The sequence below is a fragment of the Mauremys mutica genome, chromosome 3, assembly GCF_020497125.1.
Source record: "Mauremys mutica isolate MM-2020 ecotype Southern chromosome 3, ASM2049712v1, whole genome shotgun sequence".
In the NCBI taxonomy this organism is placed as follows: domain Eukaryota; kingdom Metazoa; phylum Chordata; order Testudines; family Geoemydidae; genus Mauremys; species Mauremys mutica.
Genome location: NC_059074.1, coordinates 150511431 through 150532518, shown reverse-complemented (window position 1 = coordinate 150532518; position 21088 = coordinate 150511431). Strand labels below are relative to the sequence as shown.

Here is a 21088-nt window from a genome sequence, read left to right as displayed (position 1 = left end):
CCAATTCTCTAGTAAACCAAAGGTTCATTAGCCAAGAAAAACAAAAGAGTTATTGAGAGGCTATCGCAGGTACATTAACAGGTAAGTCAAAGATTGTAAGTCCAAAATGGTAACAGAGATGTAGTAATCTGCCAGTTTCCCCAAAGTCTTTCCAGGGCTACCCAAAATAACTTCAGGGATCTCCATTTTCTTGTTCGGTTATTCTACTGTGTTAGAACCCAAACAGTCCAGAGATAAAGGAACTTTTTTAATCAGTATTTCTAGCTTCTTTTCACAGACAACAATCTGACAAGTGTATGTACCCACACAATGGTCATGGCTTTGAATTTAGCACTCCTCTTCATTTGCATTTGATGATTTATTTAATCACAGCGATACACATAATGGAAATGCCTACCATTACATTATAATAGGAATAGATAAGTGAAAACAATACAAGCAACATTCCATTGGTTTTCACAAAGTTCTGACACCTGAATACACTCTTACATTATCACAAACTTTGATCTAGGGTTATTTAATTACCAGGCATGCATAATGTAAATATAATAGTAAACAACAGGATATAGATAGGTAAAAACAATACCTTATTAACATATAAGTGAATTGGCCTGAACATATACTGATATATTTAACTCCTTTGCTATTCACATACAAGTGAATTGGCCTATAGGGATGGGCTTGAGCTGGTCTGTCCATGTGATAGTAGCTATAAGAATGACATGCCAAAGATAAAAGACATGAACAGGAGCCAAGAAACTGAGTTAAAAGCAGATCCTTTTAGTGCAGAAAGAATAAGAGATACTTGCCTCACTTTGAACTAAATCTGCCATAGCCTGATCATATCTTGCCATGCGTGTATATGTGTGTGTATATAGCATAAACATATTTTGAAAACGATACAATATTAAGCAACTATTCTTAAGTCTCTTAAAGCAGTGGCCTTTTCAAATGCTGAGTTTACTTTGAACAGCTAATCAGATGATGTTTATAAACATGTTGGACTTTAACTGGAAACTCACAAAGCTCCCAGCAACAATGGGAGTCTACGTATCAGCTGCTTGCTTTAAATGAAACTGCCTGAGGAGCCAGTGTTAGGGCTTGTTGGGCTACACAGGCCATATGGTCATTATAGTTGTAGATAGAGGTTGCCCAGGTGGTTTTGCCATGGGGACTATTTTTAAGCAGTTCTTGGTCACATTGAAGAGATACTTAGGGATGGTCACTTAGCGTGGGTGGACACTAATACGGATTGAATTAAGTCTCTGTGTTTGTAATATACAGTTAAGAATGAAGTTACAATTGCACAAAAGTTAAGACATTCCAAGTTAAGGTTCTCATAGCAACCTTTCACTGCCCTTAACAGTCAGAAAAGTGGGTTGCCCCATACCAAAAGAAAACAGCATAACAAATATAATATAGAGACTTTGACAGAAATAATTATAAGTTCAATACCAAACTAATAAGTCATAAATTATATGTGTAAAGATTAATTATATGTGTCTTTCTCATACTAACCGCTGCTGATGTATGTGTGGATTCATCTCTTTAAGTGCTCATGTTTTTGTCCGAACTTCAGTACTTCAGGTGTGCGCTATTTGATATCTTCATCAGCACCAGAAGGACATTTTATTCCACATACTAGATACATCAGGCAGTAAACCAAGGTCCTATGCATGGTATTTTAAAACATTTGGAATTTTATTTGAAGACCACCTTTCTTTAAACAAGAAAAATTTTTGATTCCGCATGTCACAGGTGTGAGGCTTAATGTTTAAAACAAAGTTGATCTGTAACTGAGTGTAAAATATGCAGCTGAGAACTATCTTAGTTGAAAAATAAAATTTCCCCCACCCTAAAATAATTGAAAAACAGCACCATGGATTTGTATTTAATTTTCCAAACACCAAGCATGAGAAATTTCATCCCCCACCCCACTCCACTCCCACCCACCCAAGGTAATTTCTGAAAGAGCTATAAACAACTGGAAACTACAGAATAGAATGGAAGTGACATCTCGTTGGTAACAGAGCATTACTGCCACAGAGATAATAAACCCACAGCCACCTACTGTAAGATAGTTTGTATTTCAGAGGTGTAATGACAGCAGCAGAAGGTTGAAATAATGACTGAACCAGCTTTCCATGCTTTTAAGTTGTATTTAAAAAAAAAAAAGGCTAGTTCAATTTTACTAGGTCTAAAAAGTGAGTTCATAGATGGTGCTAATTGGTCTTTGTAATCCCATAGGCTTCTGTGACTTAAAATAGTTTTGTTGCCATTTATGCCAGTTAAGCATAACCTGCATGCATGGGTGGCGCGTGACTCCCGCATTTGGGGAGGCTGGGCCTGAGGGCCGGAGTGACCCTGCCAGCAGGTAGGGGATCTTGGGGGACAACTACTGCACAGGTGGGGTGCAAAATAAGCTTTATTAAGAAAAATGCAAAAACAGGGAAAATTCAATAGTGAGGGGTATGGGGTTTGTTAAGGTAGACAATTGGGGAGGGGTTTCTTTTAGTAAATAGTAAATGGGGTACAATACAGTGGGGTACAATACAGTTGGTAACCAATTAACACTGTATAAATGTAACAGGTAGCTAACAATTTTTATGTAAAGGGTGTGTCACAGCAGCATATAACCAACTAACAGTTAAGGGTAAAATGTGTTAAATAACCAGAGAAAAAGGGTAACCAATGGGGTTTTATGCTAGATTTCAGCAATACAATTGAGGTTTGGCAGCAGTAGGAGTGGGGTGAACCCGTGGGGAAAGGGATTAAAAGAGAGAGAGAGAGCGCGAGAGAGAGGAAGAGAAGCACGTGGTGAAGCGGAGAGCACTGCGGAGGGAGATTTAACTCAGGGAGACGCAGAGAGCAGACAGGCTGCAAGTTTAAGCAGCAAAGAGAGAAAGACTGCAACAAGTCAGGGAGACAGAGAGAACAGACAGGCTGTAAGTTTAAGCAGCAAGTGACTGGGGAAGCTGGGGGGGGGCACGGGGAGAAACACAATTATACAGAACACAGCAAGGTCTTTATCTATGATCTAACTTAACCAAGACTACACAAATTAGCAAGTAACAAAACACAATACAACAATTCTCTAAGCCTAACTTACAGAGTACAATGAAAACAATTTTCAAACCTAACGTAACCACAGCTATGCAAAATTAAATTACAACTTATCCAGACTAAAGGCTAAACCTAACCTAATGGGTGCACCTTATACTAGGGGTAGTTCCAGAGGGCAGAGTGGTGTGTGCCCAGGATACAGCTCCAAGGGGGGGAGGGGGGGGGGTTTAAGGTGGTGGCTGCAGCAGTGGGACGACTGCAAGTAGGCTGCCCAGGACAGAGTCCAGGGAGGCACAGCTTAACAGCGGCACAGGCTTATTTCTAGCAGCAAAGGCGCTGCGGAGCTAGAAGCAGAGCAGTTACAGAACACAGACCACAGAGTTAACTTGGGTCTGTCTGCTGGGGAAACAAGGCCAGCAGCTAGGACAGGGGGAGTTTGCAAGAGGGAGTTTTTACCAATCCCCAGGACAGCAGCAAGCACAGAGGCAGGAACAGCAGTAGCATCGGAGGATGCGGAGAGGACTCGATTCGCTTACAATAATCAGGAGATCTCCAGGCAAAATTCGTTGTTCGTGGGAGGGGAGTTTAAAAACGGGGGTACGCTCAAAAACAAACAAGAGCGGGGAGAGGGCCCCCCAAAGACCCCTAGCTGATCAGACCAGGTGGCAAAGCAAGGACCTTCTCTGGGGGTCTGATCAGAAAATGTCTGGTTTTAAAGGCAAACTCAGGCAGTTTCCTGCCAGTAACTCTGATTGGTTCCTTTTCATACAGGGGAGGAGAGAAGGCAGGGAAAAACTGCAGGTGAGCACAGAACATGTCTAGGCAAGTTCTGAGTCATAGGTATGACTCATATGCTTAACTATTTTGGCCACTTTAGGTCTTGCATTCCTGGGCAGAGCACCCTACACCGAGCCGGGTCTGAACAAAGAAGAAGCCCCCCTCCCTGAGCAGAGCAATGGCTCCAGTCAGTCTGCACAAGCCATTCCCATGAGCAGGGCCAGGCTGTGACTTTGGTAGCAAGCAGTTCAATGGCCGGGGGGGGGGCACTTAGCACAAACAGAAAGGGGGGGGGGGAAGGAATCCAGCAGGGGGACAGCTGTAACAGACACCTAGAAGGGGGCGGAAGTGCTCACCAGCACCCAGACTGTGGCCCTGCCCCCTGCTCCACCCTGAGGCCCTGCCCACATTCAACCTTAGGCCCCACTTAGGCTGTGGTGCTCCATAGGTGGCAGGCTGGTGGTGTGCATCCAAAGGGAAGTGTGCCGCATCCTGCGTGGGAAGGCTTAGCCTCCCCTGGCCTCTTAACCTGCGCCCATGCCTATACGCTGCTTTCCATCTTAAAAGCCGTGTTTCAGCCTTTGTTTTTGAAGCATTTAAAGGGCTTCTCTTTAACACCTGATATTACTACAAGTGTTGTTTTTGTTTCAGTATCCACCACTGCTATTAAATTAACATCTACTTCTTACTGTGTTTCTCTCTCCCTTTGCCATGATCACTTCCAGTCATTTAAGGGGAACTTCTCATTAGATCAGTGGTTTCCAAACTTTTTTTTGTTAAGCCCCTTTGGAGATTCATGTCCCCTGCATGCCGCCCTCTTTCTAAGGAGGCCTAGGCTGGAGGGATGCAGTACCTGTGGGGGCACTGGGAGCAGGAGAGGAGCAGAAGGCTGCATCCCATGAGCATCTGTGCTCTTGCAAGCCAGCCCAGTGGAATTGGGCTTGCTTTTTTTTTTTTTTTTTTTAAAGCTGCTTTAACGTTTTGAGTCAAGGGCTTGTTTTATTTGGCAGTCGCTTATTGTTTTTTTTTGTAATAGGTGTCTTGAACACAAAGTTATAGTTTAAAAATGGCTGTAGGAGTATTTTTAGTGATTGACTGGCGGTCAATGTACATGCACATCTTTTGCATTTTAGAATCCTCCTACCCCTACTCTGTCAATTAAGGAAACATACCTAAATTTGTGAACTTTCTGGCCTGCCCACTGGACATAGCCTATGTTCCAATTTTTTGTCCCACATCAGGATATGCTTCAACAGTTCAGCATGGGAATGTAGCACATTGAGGTAACAGAGACCACTGAGGATAGCGAGAGCGAGGATGATCTTTTTTAATAATGTAAGTACACACAATTATTTTAATATTTTTATGTGTAACAATGTTGTATGCAGCAAAACTAGAACTACTAAAAGAAAGTGGAGTTGGAAAAACATCCCCACTTCCCTCCCTCTGAAATAGGTTGGTCCTTACAAAAAGAAAGGCATGGGCCAGCCTACCATATGCCTTGTCTCATACCACAAGGCCGGAGACCAATCAGTGAAAGGCAACAACTGTAAAACCCATCAAATGACCCAGCCCATTACAGAGCCAAGCCTAACCCAAGCAAATCCTTGGCACTCGCGCTCTCTGGCACCAAGGCAAACAGCTTAGTCCAACTCAAACCCTGATCAGAGCTGCAGGTGCCCCCTCCTCCTTGCAAACGTATGGGGCTGAGCACCAGCCAGGCCGCTGCGGAAGAAGGGGATGGGCCCCACCTCTGGTCCCATCCATCCGCCTCCCCTAGGGAGGGTCCTTCATCTGTGCCAGTCCCCTGTGCACTGGGGCCCCCCTGCCAGTCTGTGGCTGGGCCTTAAATCTGCCTCCATTGAGGCAACAGCCCTTGGCTCCGGCCCCCAGCGACTCAGTCCTGGCGCCCCAGCAAGTGCCTGGTTCTGCCCCCTAGCGTGGAGGGGAGAGACAAGGACTCCACCCCCCGCCCCATAGCTCCGCCCCCTACTGCTGGGGGGCGGGGCGGCGGGTGGCCCCTCCCCCGAGCGCTCAGTGACGTAGGAACGGGTTGCCTGGGGAGGTGCAGCCAGCGCGCGGGTCTCCATGGAGCGGAGGCTGGCGCAGTTCCGAGCCGCGCGCCGCGGCCCCCAGCCCACGGCGGCCCCGGCGCCAGAGCAGCGCGCGGGGCCGGAAGCAGGCCTCGGCCCGCGGGACCGCCCCGCCCAGGTGAGGGGGGAGGGGACCGGGGCCTAGAGGCACTGCGTCCGCCACGCGCGCGGTGGCGCCGGGAGGCTCGGTCTCCTGGGGCTCTGCAGCGCGGTGAGCGCTGGCCCAGCCCGGCGGTGGGCGGGGCATGGGAGGCCGCGGGGGGGGGAGGGTCCGGGGGAGCGGGGCAGCCCCGCGCAGGGCGCAGTGCCCCCCCCCCCGCACACCCCCCCACACCCCGCTTGCTCTTGCCCCCCAGGAGGAGACGCGCCGGCCGGGACCCCCGCAGGACGTGGCTGCCGGTGCCCCCGCCCCGTGGGGCGCCCGGGCTCTCCTGAGCCACGTGGCCTGGCTGAAGGTCCTGCTCTGGCTGGTGCTGCTGGGGCTCGCCGCGGAGCTGCAGTTCGGGCTGCCCTGCTTCGTCCTGTCGCTGTTCTACTGGCTCCACGCCGGCATGCGCGGCCCCGGCGAGAGGCGGCCGGGGGAGCGAAGCGCCTACTCCGTCTTCAACCCGGGCTGCCAGGCCATCCAGGGCACGCTCACCGCGGAGCAGCTGGAGCGCGAGTTACTCTACGGGCCCGCCGCCGGGCGGTAGCGGCTGCGGCTGCGCCCGGGCCCTGGGGGCGCAGCCTGACTGGCCGGAGCTGTGTGCGCGCCTCCCCTCCGGGAGCTGGTGCCTCCTTACGCTGCCGGGCCTCAGGCGCACCCCGCAGGTGTGAACTAAATCCGCGTCGCGCTGCCAAACCAACTGTCCTTCGTGGGCGGAGCCTCTCCTCGCCAAGGGAGTGAATTCGAGGTGGCTCCAGTAAGAACGTAGCCAGCTCCGTTCCAGGTGAAATGCCTTCATTGACGGCTGCTGGCTTGAAGTTATGGCCACAAAGTGGTGCCAATTGTAATGGACTGAGCTGGCCTTGTACACAACTGCTGGGCACTAAGGCTTCTGGTACCTCAGAGGGCAGGGCAGTCTGAATCTCCTTGCCTTTATTTTCTTATGCTGCTGGCCCACCAATGACAACACTTAACCTGTTAAGATTGCCATTTTAATATTAAGCAGCCGAATGAAGAATCCATGCCTAGCCTGGCTTTCAGAGTCAGGACCCCAGCTACTCTGGGACCAAATTTCACAGCAGTGTTAACTTAATTCTACTGCCCCTGAAAGACCCTTCATTCTTGTTTCTTATCCTCTCCCCCATACATATAAATGTGTCATAGCTGAAAATATTGAAGGATTTAAAATGTGTTGTATTTACTATTTCCAACTGTTTTTTATGAAAGTTTTTTTTTTATTATGCTGTGCAGTGGGAGAGGATGGGATTAAGGGGGGGGGGGGGCTGAGCCCACTGTCCTGGCCTCAACTGTTCCCCCACCTAAAGGTAAGTGGGAGCTGACTGACCCGCTGCCTTCCCAGTGCAGGGAACATGGACTATAATCCAGTTACTTCTCTGTTGTGGGGAAAGCTGAAGATCAAAAGGCAGCTGCAGGCATGTCCTATGGGTGCCTGACTGCAACAGCATAGCAAATTCCACAGCAAAAATGCTGAGTGGTATATAGTGGGAAAAATTCCAAATTACAGGACAGCAGAGTCGCCAGGGCCCTGAATGGGGTAGTTTACACCTCTGAGCTATTGTCAGACTTTCTGTACCTCTACATTCAGTTCATGTTTTCAAGGTTCTTTCTGCCAGAAACCAAATGTTTTTTAAATGAAAGTTGAAATTTGGGACACAGTTGCGCAGCAAGGGGTAAATTTAGCTGCTGGGGAATCTCAAACACTGTCAATAACAATTAACAGATTTTATTTAGCTCTAGCTAGGCTTTTAATAGTATGATTAATAACTGTTTCTTCTTCCCTTATCACTGTAATTGCACTTCGGCAGGCTGCTATTGCTGCCATTTATTAAGGGATGATGATAAATGAGGCACAGAACTGGGGATGGTGCGGGAAAGTCAGCTGACTTGGTACCCATAATTTGCTATAATATTCTTAATTATGTAGATTAAGGAATAAACTCTTCAACAGAGGCAGTATTGAGCCCAGCACCCCACACATCGTGTGAATGCCTATGCAACTGCAAAGGCACCTAGCCTCCTTTGTAATGCTGCATGGAGGATGGGTTATACTCTGCACTCAGCCAAGTTTACAGCCTGTAGCATAAGGTTTGATTTTTTTTCCATTTTACTTAATCCTTATGGGAATGTGATTTATTATAAAATAATTATCCTGCTTTAGAATCCAGTCCAAGAGTTACTTCTGGTTTCAAAGTAAAATGTAGGCTTCAGGAGATGAAAAATAACCATTAGAGCTTCAAGCTCTGCCAAGACTGCTTATGTAATGAGCAGTGATATCTTTATAGTTATTGAGCTGTTCACAACTGTAAGTGGGTGAGATCTAACACAGGAAAAAATACAATAATGCTGTTTTGTCCTGGTTATTAAATATGCATAATCTCCCATTCCAAGAAATCATTTTGTTTTCTGGCTGGACAGAGACAACGTCTATCATCATTGGGCATTCAGCTTGAATTGTTGGCGGTCCTTGCCTCTGGCAGATGCTGTACTTTACCATCCCTTAAACAGGGAGAGGTTTCTCTAGTACAAGTCTCCATGGAGGAGTTTACTCCGATAATCTGTGCCATGGCTTTGCAATACTGACTAATGTTAGTATGTTTGCCTCGAACGTATTGTATCATAATGGGACCATACCCATAAAAAAGAAAATCAAATGTTTTAAATGTGATTGTAATTTATTCCCTTTGTGTAACAAAGATATATAGTATAAATGACTGTTTGCAGTCCAAGTTACCAGCAGGAGGTGGAAAGGGAATAGAGAGAAGTGCTTCAAGGATTCTTGTTTGTGGAAGATAGTGAGATGCTCTCACTGAGTGGAAGGACACCAATCACGTTTGAGGCTCTTCATGCAGCTCTCTAGCTAGTGATTAGACTTCTAGCTTTGGATTGTTTGCTTTGATAATGAGACTGATTAGATTAGAAATTTTAGTAATTCTTTCTAAGAGACTGAGGTATCAACATATACCAGTAAAATATCTTTTCTGATTTGTACACTTTTGTTCAAAACACTAATTCATATGTCCAATCTGATTCCAGTGGGGGTCCTATCGTTCACCATGTATTCTAACAGAGTAGCTGTTGCTACAGAGAGATCAGGAAAGTTACTAACACTGCAGAAGATGATGTTTTTAGGCAAACCGCTTGAGGACATAGACTTTCAATAAATGATTTAATATCCACTATATAAAGGCTTTTCTGTTTCTTTGAGAGAATCATAACTTGTCACTTAATTCTCCTTGAATATTCCACCAAGAACTGTGTAAAAAGTAGCCAAAAGAAAGAAACACACACCAGTAATAACAGATTTATGTGACAAGGGGATTACATTCCAAGGAAAAATAAGGAAACTACACATCCATTTAATGTGCACAGGGAGCTTATATGTTCAACATGTACTACATCTATAGCTGCCTTTCTGTTTCTACATGCGAAGAAATCACATTCAAATACAAATTAACATTTAAACATTTATGAAAGAGTACACATTCTTTGTAGCAGCAAGAATAGACAGTTTTCACTCACTAAAAACCGTTAGTGACATAATCGCTATATGTGCATTTAAAGTCTGGCTCCAACCACTTTGAAATAAATTATAATCACAGTGAGTAAGCATGTTGCTACAAGGCACAAAAAATACACATTCACGGGGTTCATAAATGCAGGTTAAAAAGGTACTGCAAATTCTGAAGCATAGGCAGCAGTCACGTAACAGAAGATAGCAAAAGGATTTATTGAAGACGCTGGTCACGTGTGAAAACCATCTAGGCCCTGTCTGAAAATTTTTTTTTTCCCCCAAGGCAGGATGTAATAAATTAGCCTAAATATTTTGACATGTTGGGTCACTAAGAACCAGGCTGGTGTGAGGATTCTTTTTTTTCATTATAACTTTATGTATCTGACAAATTATTTTTTTTTGTCTCTGAAAGATGATCTGCACAAGAGGTGAAGGAATGAGAGCTTATATTTTCTTTATGGCAAATAAGAGGATGCCTGAAAGTTTCCTCCAAAATTATTTTTTCTTGTTTGTGTTTTACCATAAAGTATTAGGCATGCTTTTAGGTATTCCAGGGGTTTTTGGAGTGCTCCCTTTAATGACAACAGGAAGAAAAGTGTGAAACTTTCAACCCTTAATTGATGGAGCAAGTTCTCAGTCACTGACAAAAGCACATTTCTTGTAAGTGCCTGTCATCCATTTGTGCTAAACTCAAATCTCTGCATGCCTGTAATCACTTTCATCACCCTTTCCAGTTTTGCTATGTATCGTTTGAGGCAGCTGATGAAGTAAACGTGCTATTCCAGGCAAGGTATGTTATTGAATTAGATCATGGCATTATAACATTTTTACACTACAATTTTTCTATCCTACTCTGTAAATGTCCCAACTTTTTTTAATCGCTTCATTGAGCTGTCCACAGTAATAGCCAAGCTTTGTCATGAGATGTAACAGTTAAATTAGAACCCAGCCATGGATGAGTAGTTAAATTATGCCTTTGGCTGTGCAGTATCTTGCATTTGTCAGTCATTAATTTTACCTATTGTGATGCTACCCATTCACTGGGATCCTACAGCTTTGGCTTTCATGTCAATCCGGTCCTGTTTATCAAAGCACTTAAGCATGCACTTTGCCTTCATCAGGTCTCTAAAGTTCCTCGCAGGGCTTTTAGAGTGGGGTGAGGAAAATAAGGCAGGGTGGGCCTTCCATATGGGGGGGAGAGTGAAAAGATGGGGGCTTGTTTAGTTTTGAGAGAATTAAAATAAGGGGACATGACAGAGGTATACAGCAGATAGGTTGGGTGCTTCTGCTTACCCTTTCAATACAACAGCAGTAACCCCATCAATGAAATGGAAAGGCAACAAATTTAAAACTGATATAGGTTAATTATGCACCGACACTGATGCTCACAAGATACTATTGAGCTTTTGTAGGAATAACCAATTACACTGGATAAGATTTTTAAAAAATGGTGTTGTAAGCTAATGCCTATGTGAAGGGAATTAGGAACAGCTCAATTCACAAAGGTATAGTTAGGTGCCTAAATGTTAGACTTAGATGCCTAAGGCCCAATTTTGGCTCCAGTGCAAGCCGCCAAACACCTGCCATACCTTCATTTGGTGCATACATGTTAAAAGTTCCTTAAGCACCTATAGTTCAGCCTCAGGGCAGGCATACTACTGCTTCCTTCTAGGTGTCCCCATGCCTAGCTCCCCACCTAAGCACCAGAACAATTCACAAACCAAGGCATGCATGCAGGGCTCAATTCAGTACACGTGCTCAGAGGCTGCCTACTAGATCAGGTCCCATTCAGAATCTGAACAGGAGGAGCAGCCAAACTTTGCCCAGTGGTTGGTGCACTGACCTGGTATGTGGGAGACTCGATTCAATTCCCCATCTGCTTGAAATGAAGAAAGCATTTAAATAGGGGGTCTCCCACACCTCTCAGAGTGTCCTAGTCAACTGAGCTAGGATATATTCCAATATAGTGGGGTGGGGAAAAAGGGGATACAGATCCCTTGGTTTCTTTGGTGGAAGCTGTTTCACTATGGATAAAGTGTCATTGGAGTAGAGGGACTAGACTTTGGGTCTTCTACCGCCTTTGGTGGATGTCCTAATCGCCAGGATACAGTGTCATTCTTCCAAGCTCGCTCATCAATGACACTCATTTATCCACAGTAGAACAGCTTTAACCAGAGACCGACCTCCCCACCCCCAATCCCTGTGTGCCTGTCCCACAACTAGTAGTTGGCTCATTCTCACAGGAAACACCTTAAGCACACCTAAACTGCCTGACTCCAGGAGAGGGGTTCCTGGCTGTGGATCGCTAGCAGAGATAAGTGCCTCCCTGCAGCCTGGACTGAGGTGCCTAACATGAAGAGGAGCAAGGGTTAGGCCACACCCTTGTCATCAACATCACCTCTTAGATAGCAAGTAGGGAGCAGCCTAATCTATTTGTGAATCGCAATCTGAGGTGCCCATCTCACCCCATTCATTGTATAGCAAGCCTAAGCACTGAACTGCAAATCGCAGTGTCGTTCCTATGCTTTTGTAGGTATCTAAAAGTAAGCTTTGTGACGCTAATCTGAAGAAACTTCCCCAAAGGGGAAGTTATTAGTTAGTTGTTCAATATGAGGTTTCTTGCACTTTTCTCTGGAGCAGCTGGTATTGGCTTGTACTGAACCAATGGTCTGATCTGATAGTAATTCCTTTATCTTGACTAACCCAAACAATTGCATTACTACAAAATAGTGTTACCACATAGAAAGGTGTTAACCTTTTGTCATGGTGAAAATAGGGTCCAGTCTCTTCTTTCTAGATTAGAATTCCCCATGTGCATGTAAATGTATATTAATAAAGTACATACAAATTTGCATTATGTTAAAACGTTTCAAAAATCTGTTATTCACAGGAAGTAATAGTGTAAAGGGAGACAGTTGCAGCTCAATCTAAAACTTTTCTTGGAAATTTGCTATATTTTATTTTTTCACTGCATGGTTGTAGACTACTTAAATCACTGAATTATTTGGGTCTGAAACTGAAATAGTTAAATCATAACAATTTGATTCATGTTCAATTATAAACTGCATGACATGACTTGGTAAAATCTTCACCACCGTAGAGATCTCCATTTCCTTTGAATATTCCCACCTCAGGAAAAAGTCTGAGCAAATATATGGGCCTTCCAGCGTGTCCTGAGCTCAACAGACTGCTTTCTCTCTCCCTCTGCTTGTCTGCAAACCAGAGTCTAAAGGCTAGATTCACAGAGGACATAGGTGTCTAACTGCTACTTTAGGTGCCAATGGCATTCACAAACCTCCTGCTCAGCTGCTATCTAAAACTTGTAAGTGCCTAAATTCCCATGGTACCTACATTTCTACCAGTTAGCATGTACAAAACACCCTAAATCATGACACAGCTGAGCTGTTTGAGAATCCCACCAGGATTAGGCATGAGCTAGAGTGTCAAACTAGGTGCATGCCTACCGGTTCAGGCCTTGCATAAAAGAGAGCCAACAGTTCAAGCATTGGTGTGGCTGCCAGGCATCTTTGTGTGTCATTGCACTAGACAGACCACTGGATAAGGAGGTGGGAGACCCAGCTCTGAATCCCTGTTCTGCCTGTTTGATTTGAAGCAGGGACTTGAAACCTACAATGTGGGAGACCTGGAATGTACCCTAACCATGAGGCTGTTGGATATCCTGGGATGGGTGTCTCAATCTCTCCTGCTGAAGCTGTTCCACTTTGTATTATTAATTAAATATTATTGGAACATGGTCTTGAAGCTGACTCTCCTATATGCCAGGGACATGGCTTAACCAACCACCAGCCTATTCATTCTCTCAGAAATTCATTCTCTCACTTTTTCTTTCTCTCTGGCTCAATGACTATTTAAGTATTTATACACAATGGAACCACTTCAACAGGAGAGACAGAGGGTGTGTTTACACTAAAGTCAACCTTAGGTCGACTTACAATCACCTCAGTAATTACTGCAGTGGTGCATGTCCTCACCAGGAGTGCTTCCATCGGCCTAAGAGGAGCAGTGTGGGGAGCTGAGAGTGCGGTCTCTCAGCTCCACTGGCAGCTCCTTGCCGGAGCCGAGCTACCTACCCCACATGCTCCCAGGTTACCGATGGGCTATGAGACACAGATTTTATTTCTTCCCCTGCCTGATGTGGAACAGAGATTTGAATTCGAGTCTCCCATCTGAGTACCCTAACCACTGAACTTGTCTTGTTGAAGTTGTTCCACTTTTTAAATAAATAGTAATTGAACCAGAGAAAAAATGACTATATCCCAGTGGCTAAGGCACTCTCCTGGGAAGTAGGAGTCTCCAGGGCCGCCCCGAGGATTCAGGGAGCCTGGGATCTTCGGCGGCAGGACCCGGGGAGGAAGGACCCCCCGCCGTGGGTCTTTGGGGCACTTTGGAGGCAGGTCCCGGAGCGGAAGGACCCCCCGCCGCCAAAGACCCGGAGCGGAAGACGCTCCGGGGGCTTGGGCCCCGTGAGTTTTTTGGGGCCACCGGAGCGAGTGAAGGACCCCTGCTCCAGGGCCCCCGAAAAACTCTGGTGGGGCCCAGGGCAAATTGCCCCCCCGCCGGGCGGTCTTGGGAGTCTCAGCTCCACAATTAAGCAGAGTGGACTTGAACCTGGATCTCCAACATCCTAGGAGCTCTAACCACTACAATAAAGATTATGGGGGGCTGGTTCTTCTTCTTCTTCTACTACTACTACTTCTTTTCCCCTTTGTGACTCTAGCTCAAAGATTGAGATGGCCCTGCCACCTGCAGGACATTTACGTGAGATACATATTAGGTTGGGTACCTTGGCTGAATGCCACTGGGAGTAAACAACATGAGAAGAGAGGCAGGCCTCTAAGGTAACTAGGAGTCAAAGTTTTGGTCTTAACCAATACAATCAAAGCTTATTTACAGCCAAAGAGACAGAGAAATACCATTCAGAGTGGTATGTAAGGGGATCAATGTAGGGAGAGGAGGAGTATTTTGCCAGAAATACAGCATGAAATAAGTCATTAGATTATTTGAAGCCTATAAACAGTGGACCTGATCCTTTGGTCCTTACATATAAAAAGTTCTCAGACTTCACCGGGCAGTTTGCTTGAATAAGGACTACAGGAGTAAGTCCTTTCACACTAAGGGCAGGTCTACACTACAGACTTGCATTGGTGCAGCTGCATCAGTGCTGCAGCACTTCTGGTGAAAATGCTCTAAGCGGATGGGAGACAGCTCTCCTGTCAGCTTAATTACCCCACCTCTGTGAGAGGCAGTAGCTACGTCAGCAGGCAAAGCTCTGCCGCTGACATAGTGCTGCCTACATGGGAGGGGTGGGAGGTGAAGGTTGTTAGAATTACGTTGCTCAGAGAAGTGATACGCCTGAGCAAGGTAGTTATACTGAAGTAAGTGTGTAATGTAGATCTGGCCCAAGCAACTGGAGCGAGGGTTATATAGCTTCTCTTACTGTTCTCATGTACACTCTGCCCTTCACAACACTGCACACTCTCAGCTCCTGTAGACTTCAGCGGGAGTTGAGGGCAATTACCACCTTGATTGGTCCTCTGGCTGGATTCATTCATTTTTAGAAAGAGCTTTGAGTTTACATAAATAGTTCCTTTCGTCTTGCAACATTGTAAGTGGTGATATTCTAAAGGCTCATTAATAGCATAAATTTAAATAGCTCCAGCACAGAAGAGAAAGTACAGCAGAGAGCTGTCCTCAGTGCTGAAAGTGTAGTTACTAAATAAACTCAATTAATATTTTAGTTCCTGGCATCATGAGAAAAGAGCCTTGAAGATACATCATGCCAAAAGAAAATAAACAAGGCAAGAGACAAGGAAACTAAGCGAGTACACTAGAGAACTCCAAGAATTCTATTATTTCAAAGTGAAGAAAATGTTGCAAGTTGTGTAATGGCCACAATATAACTTTTGCATGTTTGTACACCCAAGAAACAGAGCATACCATCCACAGAAAACTATCCATGGTCAGCCACTTACTCTGAGGTGCAACTCATTACTTCCATCCATATTAATATGTATGCAGCCAACTGACAGTGCAGAGTGCTATGTAAAAGCTTAATGTTCAGGTGTTACACTGTCAACGTTACTCCAAAGAACACATACTCATTAACAGGAGGATAGGCCCCTAATATACACAGAACATACTTCTCCAAATGAAGCTTAAAAAAAATTCAGGCGTGTGCACATTACTGTTTCCAGTTATAGGCTGTATGGATACCCCATATTTGCCCCTTCGCATCAAACAGTTAAGCACACCTCCAACCTTGATTTTGGGATGCTCTTGCCATTTAACTGTTGTGGCCCAGTGACTGTGCCATGAGGAAATATGTTCAAACTCCACTAATGTCTCTTTCTAAAAATAGTGAATATCAGCCTCACCTTTCCCAGTAAAAGTACAAACATGGTTTATTGTTAATAGTCATGTCCTGTATTCTTGTAATTTAATCAGTGGATCTGAGCTCGCCCACCTACAGTAATAAGCCATTGACCCTATGGTTTGTGACTGGATCAATGCACTGCTTAAGTTTTGGACACCTGGAGGCCTCGTGTATTAACAGGAACAAACTCTTTAAACTTACTTTAGACATGCTCAATTTATCCTCTGATGTGTTGATTATATTAGCAGACTGCTTTCCTTAGAAAACCTTGTCCAGCTGCCTGCAGCAATGAGCAACAGAAGGTTAAGTCTCTGGGTCCAGCAGACATTTTTAAGCTGCTTGCCTGGGTATTTGAGGGTCTTCAGGTGCCTCCTACAGTTCAGTTTGGGTAATCTGGCTCATCTCTATTTTCATCTGTAGAAATCCTAGCTGAACGTGGCTTGGCAAGTGGCAGCATAGACACTGCTGCCCACTGTGCCGCCACTGCTTAGGCTGTTGGCTGGACATTTCAGTGGTTTCATACTGCTGTCTCTCTGGACATAAAAATGTTCCAGTCTCCAGCGTTCCCAGCTTTTCCGAAACTCTGTCTGAACCTTACACAAGCAAAGAAGGAAACAAAGGCATTTAATACAGAAATAATCAAGTCTTGAAATAATCCCATTTTGGGACAGGAAAAAATATAACGTATCACATTATTGAAGGACACTGGCAAGGTTTTAAGGCTCCCTTATTATTGCTTCAAATGGTCTCCCTAATTACCTTATTGGTCCATCACACCATTATTTCATAAGTAAAATAATGACAGCACTTACTCTTATCTCTATAAATAAACCTGTTTATGCTATGCAGCGGGCACCAGCAAGCCTAGTCTATATTACCTTGCTCCAAACAGTGCTCAGCTGCAGTTCTGAAACTGTTCTAAATATGGTCTGGCCCTGTCTGCACTTGCAGTTAGTTTTTAGCACCAATTCAGCAGCAACAGTTGCACATACCCATTGCATCAATAAAGGAATAAATCAATTTCCTAACGCAAGCACAGCCAAAGTGTCCAAGGTCTTGTCTACCCTTACAGTGCCGCTGTAGCGCTTAGTGAAGACTCTACCTTGGTGTAGGTACTCCACCTCCCTGAGAGGCAGTAGCTATGTCGACGGGAGAAGCCCATTGACACAGTACTGTCTACAGAGGGAGTTTGGTCGGTATAAGGGGTGTGGATTTTCCACACCCCATAGCAATGTAGTTATACTGGCATAAATTCGTATTGTAGACCAGGAGCTAACTTTCCTTCCATGTTTTATAACTGAAAACACCTAAAGATCTGAGGCTACATTCATCCCTGTGTAATTCCATTGATTTAAGTGGTATTACATCTTGGATGAATTTGGCCCTTTGGATTTTCAACATGTTCATTCCACAAGGCAAAGAAATAGCAACTATTTACTTCAGCAAACAGCAGGCTCAAGAATTGCATCAATAAAGGATAAATCCAATAGAAACCCTCATCTAAGTTTTGAGCTCCCAATAGGTTCTTGACAATAATAGTGAGTTAAAGAAAAATGCCAGTGATGAAAGATACCTTGACAGTGTCCTTCCAAACAGCATTACACCAGATATTGAAGGACATTATACGGTACCTTTGATTATGCAGTGCAGTTAAGCATAAAAATCTATGTGCATAAAATAAACCATTGTGCCTAGTACCTTCATACATCAGTTAATTTTCATATCTTAAATTGAAGCAGGGACCAGAATATGGCACATCCAGATGTGGAAGCTTAGCGTGCATGAAACTCGCCATCCCATGTCTGCTGTAATGGACTAATTTTGACTAGTGTGTCTGAATGAGTCGTGTTGTCCTCTAGTTCCTGGGCCACAGAGAGGATAAGAAACCTACTAGAGGGGTTAGTTAAAAGAGTTGTTCTCTGAGCTACCAACTGCGCCTTAACTAAGTTTTTGGAACCAAAAGGCAATGGTTCTGGTTCCAAATTCCTCAAAATAAAGCAGAGATACTTTTAAGGCGAACTGATGGGGTCAGCTATAATCTCTTTCAAAGATATCAAACAAATAAATTTCCAGCACTGAGTTCTACCAGGTCCACAAGGTTTCTTAATATAATAATATATAACAAATGGAAGAAAGAAGAAGTTGATAGTAATGAATAATAAATCAGAAGCTAGGAATTGTAGAAAATCAATAAGGGAAGCAAAGGGACATAAGGAGACATCTATGGCCAGCATTCTTAAAAATATCCTTCTTATTGTCCTTAAATATAATAGGAACAAAAAGAACCCTAACAATGATATTGGTCCATTACTAGATGAAAATGATAGAATTATCAATAATGATGCAGAAAAGGCAGAAGTGTTCAATAAATATTTCTGTTCTGTATTTGAGGGGGGGAAAAACAAACAATGTGATCATATCATATAACACTGTTTCAATTTCACTAGTATCTCAGGAGGATGTTAAACAGCAACTACAAAGTTAGATATTTCAAAATCAGCAGATCTGGATAACTTGCATCCAAGAGTTTTAAAAGAGCTGCCCAAGGAGCTTGCTGGACCATTAATGCTGATTTTCAATAAGTCTTGGAACACTGGGTTTCAGAAGACTGGAAGATAGCTCATGTTGTGCCCATATTTAAAAAGGGTAAACAGGATGTTCCAGATAATTATAGGCCTGTCAGTCTGACATTGATCCTGAGGAAGATAATGGGGCTGCTGATATGAGACTCAATGAATAAAAAATTAAAGGACAGTAATACAATAATATCTTTTTTGATGAGATTACAAGTATGATTGATAAAAGTAATATATCAAGACTTCTGTAAGGTGTTTGACTTGGTGCTACAAGACATTTTGATTAAAAAACTAGAACGATATAAAATTAACAAGCCACATATTAAATGGATTAAAAACTGGCTAACTGATAAGTTTCAAAAATGTCACTGTAAACGGTGAATGACCATTGAATAGTTGTATTTCTAGAGGATCCTGCAGGGATTGGTTCTTGGCCCTACACTATTTAACATTTTTCTCAATAATGTTGAAGAAAACAAAATCATCACTGCTAAAGTTTGCAGATGACAAAAAAATTGGGAGAGCCGCAAATAATAAAGAGGACAGGTCACTGATAAAGAGCAATCTGGATTTCTTGGTAAGCTGGGTGCAAGCAAATAGTGTGCGTTTTAATGTGTTTAAATGTAAAACTACACATCTAGGAAAAAAGAATGTAGATCATACTTACAGGATGGGAGACACTATCCTGGGAAGCAGTGACTCTGAAAAAGATTTGGGGGTCATGGTGGATAATCAGCTGACCATGAGCTCCCCAGTGTGACACTGTGGTCAAACAGGCTAATGTGATTCTTGAATGCATAAACAGGAATCTCAAGTAGGTGTAGACAGATTATTTTACCTCTGTATTTGGCACTGGTGCAACCACTGCTGGAATACTGTGTCCAGTTCTGGTGTCCACAATTTCAAAAAAGATATTGATAAATTCCAAGAAGAGCCACAAGAATGATTAAAGTATTAGAAAATGTGCTCCATAGTTATAGATTCAAGGAGCTCAATCTATGTAGCTTAACAAAGAGAAGGTTTAGGGGTGATTTGATTACAGTCTTTAAGTAACTACATGGGAAACAAATATTTAACAATGGGCTCTTCAATCGAGCAGAGAAAGGTACAACACAATCCAATGGCTGTCAGTTGAAGCTAGACAAATTCAGATTGGAAATAAGGCATACATCTTTAACAGTGACAGAAATTACCCACTGGAACAATTTACCAATGGTCATGGTGGATTCACCATCACTGACAATTTTTAAATCAAGACTAGACGTTTTTCTAAAAGATATGCTCTGGGAATTGTTTTAGGGGAAGTTCTATAGCCTGTGTTATACAGGAGTTCAGACTAGATGAACCTATGAAAAGGTTGCATCAAAGAAACTTGCAGGACTCTGCCCACAACTATCCCTGAATTATGTAGCCTGAAACATTTCCCATAGTCTGTGTGATGAGAAATCACCCTCTAATTTCCTCCAGTGGGTCATTACTGTATGCAGGAACCCTAGAACAAACCTAAACTGATAAAAAATGGTCTTTAACTATTAATTGTATTTCTTTTTTCTGCAGTGGATGCTGATATGGCAAGCTGGAGCTGGTCTGGTGTCTCTCGTACCTCATTGTTGATAAAGCAGTAGAGAATCGCCACCATAAGTCCCTGAAATCCAACAAGACAACAGAACAGCAGTCAGAAAAACAGCCCACAGAAATGCTCCAAGTTTTGCTAGTCAAACCTGCAGGGGGAGGAGAATCTCATTCCAACATGGAGTGCTCCATAGTTAGAGGAAGAAACAGAAAAGTGGATGAGAGTTTATTCCTCTCTGCTGAGAAATATCTTGATGACATAACCCCAAACAGCTCTCACAGGACAAGCACATTTTAGGTTCCCCCAACCCTTGCTCCTTAAAACTCTCCCCTTTCCCTGACCGTGGCCTATAATACTCCATACATCAGCAATTCATGGGGACATTGAATGCAGGCTGTAGGTGGCTGTGGGAAGTTTAGAAGAATAATGGCCACCCACCACAAATGGGGAGATTCCTATAAAGTGGTCACATGTGAGACAACAGCTGAAAAAGAATCATTACAGAATCCCCCACATCCTTTCTATCCATACTCCTTAACTACCTCTCCACATGCACAGTTACAGTCCTACAGATGTGCCTTTCAAGGGTCAGATTTCCAAAAAGGTATTGTAGCAGCCATATAATTTGCCCTGGGTGATACCATTACAGTTTCCCAGGAGACCATGGGAAATTTTTTGTTTTTAGGTTTTGCATATAAAACAGAAATTAACATGCGGATGCAAGGATCAGATCACTGCTGGAGATCTAGGAAGCACTAAAAAGGAGTGTGTGTGGATGCCAGGACCGGGACTCTGGCCACCTGATTTTAGCACTCTGGCTACCCTACTTCTAGGTTCATAATCATCTAACATCCGGAGCTGAAGTAGGAGAGAAATTTAGGGTAACTGCCATGAAAGACAAACTGGTCTCCAGTAGCATTTAACATACAAACTGG

General features: G+C 43.8%; 2 protein-coding genes across 2 annotated transcripts in view; one reads left to right on the top strand and one right to left on the bottom strand.

Annotated features, from left to right (window-relative positions):
• Positions 1–5892: 5892 nt before the first annotated feature.
• Positions 5893–9360, top strand: SAYSD1 (SAYSVFN motif domain containing 1). The gene is made up of 2 exons (XM_045011257.1): positions 5893–6051; positions 6290–9360. Exons 1-2 carry the CDS (start codon positions 5929–5931, stop codon positions 6623–6625), a joined length of 459 nt encoding a protein of 152 aa, XP_044867192.1. The 5' UTR covers positions 5893–5928; the 3' UTR covers positions 6626–9360.
• Positions 9361–16151: 6791 nt separating this feature from the next.
• Positions 16152–21088, bottom strand: part of GLP1R (glucagon like peptide 1 receptor) — a 103018-nt gene continuing 98081 nt past the window's right edge. The window contains exons 12-13 of the mRNA XM_045010329.1: positions 20184–20225; positions 16152–16597 (exon numbers count right to left, since the gene is read on the bottom strand). Coding sequence (XP_044866264.1) covers positions 16430–16597; positions 20184–20225 — 210 coding nt within the window. The 3' untranslated portion in view covers positions 16152–16429. The remainder of the gene's footprint in view (positions 16598–20183; positions 20226–21088) is intronic.

Bases quoted from the DNA above. Each gene is read 5' to 3' on its own strand.
- SAYSD1 (XM_045011257.1), top strand. From the start codon at position 5,929: ATGGAGCGGAGGCTGGCGCAGTTCCGAGCCGCGCGCCGCGGCCCCCAG. The intron at 6,052-6,289 runs GTGAGGGGGGAG...CTTGCCCCCCAG, and splicing joins CGCGGGACCGCCCCGCCCAG to GAGGAGACGCGCCGGCCGGG.